This window comes from Cibotium barometz, chromosome 9, assembly GCF_041138505.1.
Source record: "Cibotium barometz isolate CiBa-2024 chromosome 9, ASM4113850v1, whole genome shotgun sequence".
Taxonomy (NCBI): domain Eukaryota; kingdom Viridiplantae; phylum Streptophyta; class Polypodiopsida; order Cyatheales; family Cibotiaceae; genus Cibotium; species Cibotium barometz.
Genome location: NC_141054.1, coordinates 44,562,303 through 44,568,085, shown reverse-complemented (window position 1 = coordinate 44,568,085; position 5,783 = coordinate 44,562,303). Strand labels below are relative to the sequence as shown.

General features: G+C 45.3%; 1 protein-coding gene across 1 annotated transcript; it reads left to right on the top strand.

Annotated features, from left to right (window-relative positions):
- Positions 1–217: 217 nt before the first annotated feature.
- LOC147635615 (rac-like GTP-binding protein 5) lies at positions 218–4,359 on the top strand. The gene is made up of 8 exons (XM_086802988.1): positions 218–780; positions 1,039–1,150; positions 2,302–2,389; positions 2,527–2,636; positions 2,762–2,825; positions 2,936–3,000; positions 3,756–3,821; positions 3,964–4,359. The coding sequence occupies exons 2-8, from the start codon at positions 1,052–1,054 to the stop codon at positions 4,066–4,068; spliced, it is 597 nt and encodes a 198-aa protein (XP_086659114.1). The 5' UTR covers positions 218–780; positions 1,039–1,051; the 3' UTR covers positions 4,069–4,359.
- The last annotated feature ends 1,424 nt before the right edge of the window (positions 4,360–5,783 follow it).

The following is a 5,783-nucleotide window of genomic DNA, read 5'->3' as shown; positions in this document are numbered from 1 at the left end:
GGTGGATTTTCAAAAAATTCTGTTTAATATTTAGTTAGGAAACTCCATTGCTAAGGCTTAGGATTAATGCTAGTTTAAAGGATTGAATCTTGGATTATCTACCTTAAGCCGTTTGTCTCATTTCCATGCATTTCTCTCTCTCTTGGCAAATAGTACAACCATGACCTTCAGGTATTAACTGACTATAATACGAACCCAAGGTAGACTACGTTTAACCATCTTCAAGGACTTGTTCGAGAACTAGTCTCCTAGCTCGTGTGGACACAGCAGCTGTTGAAGTGTAGTAAAGTGACACTGCAGGGTTTTCTTGCTCTCTGCATTCACTTCACAAGCTTGAGAGAGAGTCTACTGTCTCAGAGGTGGGGGGGAGAGAGAGAGAGAGAGAGAGAGGGAGAGATGCTCTGCCCACGTACTTCTTGCAGAAGCGCTCTTGCCTCTCCTGTCTGGAATCGAAGTCGGAACCCTTATTTTGGCCCCAGTGCTATTGCTGAAACCCTACTTTTGTCCCTAAACGTGATGCCAGAACCGTAATTCTTACCCCGGAACTTGGCTGTATCCCCCTCCTCAACAAGAACCCATTGGCGGAACCCTAGGTTTTCCCCCAGAGCCCATCTTTACCGGAAGCCTAAGTCTTGCTGCCGGAAATCCTAGCTCATTGGAGAATAAGAATCTCGTGTTTGTTTGAGTCTCATTGTCGGAACTCTAATCCCAGCGAAGCATCATTGTTGGCATCGTTGCTGTGCAGATTTCCGAAGAGGAAGAACTGTTTGTCGGCAGAAGGTAAGGCATGTGGTTGTGCAGAAGGTTTAAAGTTTCCGTATGAGTATCTGTGTAGGAAAATTTCGGTTCTGGGGTCAATTTATATATGCATCATGTGGAGGTCATATACATCTGTGGAGACACCATACGGTCATAGTACGTACATGGGGGGGGCCCTATACACAGAAAAAATGTTTATGTATTCGTGTATGTAGGTGTTGATTATCGCTGATCAGCGAGGGCATATGCACTTCCTCTGTCTAATGGATATGATTACAGGGGGGCGGCCATCATGAGCACATCCAGATTTATCAAATGTGTGACTGTCGGAGATGGTGCAGTGGGCAAGACTTGCATGCTCATCTCATACACCAGTAATACTTTTCCTACGGTAAGCTAAACGACCTCTTGAGAACACTTGAGCCGTGTTTTTCTCATCTCTGCAGTGTTTTGTTGTACCAGCTGTGGAAAGCATCAATGAATGGGTAAGAGTGCTAGCCCGTGTTCACCATATCCCTGCAGACACAGGCAACAAGAATGGGGATAATGTGTAGTGTATGAAGTTGACTGCTCGCTTTCGACTTCACACAGTTGGTGCTCATGCACGCTGAGGGCCCATCTCTTGTGCAAGAACTGTCAAGTTTGGCACCAGGCCTGGACAACTTGGGCACTTAAAGATGAGTCCTGCCAGGCGTAGCTGGGGTAGTAGGTGAAAAACTCAGCAAAAAAAGAACTCCCTTGATCCACCTGGAAATTGATGAGGTGTTCACTCAATTAATGAAATGGCAGCCTTTTTCCCTCTCGTCGCCCACCCTGCTCCCCCCAGTAGACGTGGTGGGACAGCGCAACTATCCTTTACTCTGATGCCCCCATTGGCCCTGGCAGGATGGCGCTCTTAGCGGATACACACAAAAGCTTCCTCAAGTAGGGCTGAACTTCCATCAATAGAGGGCTGCATTTTAGCCACTGGGCCCACTAGCATCTTGTGCTCTTTTGACACAGTGTACTATCTAGTTGTACTTGACCTTTTGAAAGGCCGGACAAGAAGGAAAGGAGGGGTAGATAGATGCCCATCTTGCGAGTTTCGTACACTGACCCGTCTGAAGACATGCTTCAGATGTGTCTGCAGATGCATTGTTACCACTTTGCAAGGGCTGTATGAAGAGCACCAATTTTTTTTTGCTTTGCATTAATTTGACACGGAAGGGGAAGTGGATCTCTTGGTTATTTGGGTTGAATGAGAGGAGGAGGTTGCAAGTTTTGCACAGGATGTTCACCATGTCCAGGCTGGACATTAAATTGCAATGAATTTTTCTCCTGAGTTGGCAAGATTTGTGGGGCCATCATCTTAGTTCCATTGCCAAAATTTTTGGGCCATGATTTCAGCTTTGTCTGGACTGATTGAAGCTAGATGCCCTACTTAATTGAATAATCTTTTGCCTTGTGGAGATTGGGGTGTGTGGAGCAGACTCATATGAAACCATCAGATTGGAATAGATGAACAAACTCAAAATCACTTACACAAGTTTGTGCTGGCTGCAGGATTACGTCCCCACTGTTTTTGATAATTTTAGTGCAAATGTCGTTGTGGATGGAAATACTGTCAATCTCGGGCTTTGGGACACGGCAGGTAGGCTTGCGTTTCTCACTCATCACAGTCTAACTCTTTAGTTTTTTGGCCATCTCCACAGTGAGCACTCTTAGTTGACGCTGCACATTATCTTCTTATCTGGACCAAGCCTGATGATATTTCTTCTATCTTTTCAGGACAAGAAGATTACAACAGATTACGTCCCCTCAGTTACAGAGGTGCCGATGTCTTTCTCCTAGCTTTCTCACTCATCAGCAAGGCCAGTTATGAGAATATTGTGAAAAAGGTGATTTGTAAGGAAATGCGCACACAGGCATCTTCCTAAAGGAGGTCGAAATTGTCCGGTCTTGTTTTCTTATTTGTCATGCCCTAGAAGTCTGTTATGAGTCTGGTTTTTTTATAATCTTGCAGTGGATTCCTGAGTTGAGACACTATGCTCCTGGAGTTCCTGTCATCCTCGTTGGGACAAAACTAGGTTGCCACTTGGAACTTATACGATACAGGCAATACATGTTTGGTGTGAGTGGCAGAACTTGAAAAGTCTATTGTAATGTTATCCATAAATTTTTTTCCACTGAATTGCAGATCTGCGAGACGATAAGCAATTCTTTATGGACCATCCAGGTGCCATGCCAATAACGTATGCCTTGGTAAGGTGCTATCATGTGTCTTTTTTTTCTTCTTCTGGGAAATAGATCCTTCTGTTAGTTACATGAAAAACGAGCCAACAGGCTGAAGTACATGCTCAGAACCCTCAAGAGGGAAAAAATACTGGTGAGCGTAGTCCCCTCCATGGCTCGCCACTCTTTTGGAGGGAACTAGCTCATAAGGGGAGGGGGGGGGGGTGTGTGCAACTGGTGGCCTGTAGTGCCAAGTGAGGTCACCGGCAGTGTCCAAGAGGAAGGGGCCCTGCTGCCAGATGCGTAAGGCGGCCTCTCGACGTCTCCGCATGCGGTCTGAATCTCCCAGTAGCTTCTCCCATTGGTTGCGAGGGGTATGAATGATATCTGTCCATATGATACGGATGGCCTCTGTTGGGGGGTGAGGGTGCCCTCAATGGTCCCACTGCACCGTGCCCGCCAAATGCGCCATGCCGCAATGCTGCTGATGATCTCCCGAGTCCCACCTTTGAGAAGTGCCGGGGGACCTGGCCTCTACTGAAGAGTCGGGGGTGGGGATAGACTCTATCCTGCAACGATTGTGCCTGAGGGCCTGACCACCTGGCTATCATGTGTCTTATATGCTCTACTTTTATATATGTGCACATACATGTATATATATGTTTGTGTGTGCGTGTTTGTGCATATGTGTGTGTTTGTCTGTTTTGAGACTTCAATCTGGTCCCTCCGCATAGGACTCTTTGGGTTGCACTGAAGAGCATGAAGTTTATGTTCTGCATCTTCAGGGAGAGGAGCTACGGAAGCAGATAGGAGCAGCCGCTTACATTGAGTGCAGTTCAAAAACTCAACAGGTATTTCTTTTATTGTTAATTGCTGCCTTTCTGTTACTGCATTCTGACTTGATCACATAAGCATCTCTATATTTAGCAGCAATACCTTGGTGGGATAATCGGTCAACGACTAGGTCTTGAATCTTTGATGGGTGTTTTGCAGAATGTGAAAAGTGTTTTTGATGCTGCGATTAGGGTTGTGTTACAGCCCCCAAAGCAAAAGACAAGGAGGCGGCGCCCACACCAGAAGAACTGTGTGGTGATGTAAACACCTTGACATTCACTGCATATGAGGAAGAGTGATTGTGTCTGCTGGAAATTGACCAAGGGATGCTTTCATACAGAGCCCAAAAGGCAAGGAAACGTCTCTTTACTTTTAGAGAATCGGCTTGCCAATCTGTCTCTCAAAGGTTTGCCAGATTGGCTTTGCAATGTTCTGGAATCTGGACTTAGTGTTTTGGATGTTTCTGAAGCAAAAGCAAAGTGCTTTAGTGGAGGACTTGTTTAAAAAGTGGAGATCTATTATTTTCTTGTTAATGCAGCTAGGTTAAGATATGCTAATCAAGTGTATATGGTCTTGTTTTTGTTTTTCTGGTTGATCACTTTTCCAGCCCCTTACACTCTGCAGTGTGTAGTTTTGGATTGAAATAGAGCATATGCGGGGCAAGTTGTATGCAGTTAGAAAACTGTATCGGGTCTCTTGCTTGCTTTAGACCTTGCGCTGATATCTCTTACTTTATTGAGTAGAAGCTGTCTTACATTAAGGTATCTCATCGTAGATTTGTTTTGGATATGCAGAGATCTAGTGTTTTGCTATAACTAGTAGAAATGCAGTTTCATTTGAAGGAAGATTATCTTTACAGCAGTAAAAGTCAAGTATTTTATATGAACTTTTTGGAAAGTCAGGTGGAGAAGTACTGATTGGTTGGGCCTAGAGGTGAATGCAGTGCATCCAGTTTGAAGTCAAAATGCTGGAGGCATGTACAAGCTGTAACTGGAGTTTTGACTGGTTCTGTACCCTAGGATGTAGAAATGGTAGCAGCTCTTCAGTTGCTGCAAGTAAACGTTTACTGTAATAATTCAATGTGGTGGTCTTGACGTGTGAAGCTCGATTGCTAGCTGTGTGAAGGTGTCCTGGGCCAGCAGCACAGGTCAGCAAGATTTGCGACTGATCAGAGCCTTTACTTTGCCAGCCTGGTTCCTATTGGGCTCCTCTTTTGGTGTTGCTGGAGATGTGCCGCTATGTAGTCTTGACTCTTCTTTCTCCTGGATTAAGCAGCCTATGTTGCCACTCACTCATGGTTGTAGGTCTTGCCTTCATAACCCTTTTGGTGTTGGTTTTTTTCTCTTTGTTTCGCTGAGGTTCTCCCTAGATGGCTTGATGACAAAATCTCTTCTTGGGCCTGCCATGGTAGGCATTGTGTCTCTTAGGTGCCTCGTTGAACCCCATCTTTCTTCTTGTTGAAGCTTGCTTTCCTCAATTGTGCTCCTTTTTTGTTTAAGTTGCAGTAGTATGAGCTCCTTTGCTGTGCATACCTTGTGTTCTTTTAACGTTTGTGTTGCCTAAGAACTGCATCTTTTCTTTCCAGATGATTGTTTAGTGTCCACTCCATCATCGCTCACACACACTCTCTCTCTACTCATATCAAGTTACACACCGATAGGCATGAACAAGTCCCTAGAGCAATAGGACCAAGATATGTTGCATGGCGAAGACACATAAAAGTTATATAGACAGAGCACATTGGTTCTCACATCCTCGTAGGGTCCATAGGAGTTTACCAGGCGCTTTACACAGGTATCTTACACCCCCGTAGGCTTCACAGGAGCGTATCTTGTGCTTCTGAGTTCTTTGCAGCAGAGTTCCTAGTGAAGATGTTGCTCCAGGTGCTGGTACAGATTATGGGCGGAGTCCACGGGCACCCATGACCTGGGTACGGGCATAGCCCATTAGGCATCTGGTAAGTACTGGCAAGTATAGTA

Excerpts from the sequence above, each read along its gene's own strand:
- LOC147635615 (XM_086802988.1), top strand. The coding sequence starts at position 1,052 with ATGAGCACATCCAGATTTATCAAATGTGTGACTGTCGGAGATGGTGCA. Across the intron at positions 2,390-2,526 it reads CGGGCTTTGGGACACGGCAG|GACAAGAAGATTACAACAGA; the intron begins GTAGGCTTGCGT and ends CTATCTTTTCAG. Across the intron at positions 3,822-3,963 it reads GCAGTTCAAAAACTCAACAG|AATGTGAAAAGTGTTTTTGA; the intron begins GTATTTCTTTTA and ends GGTGTTTTGCAG.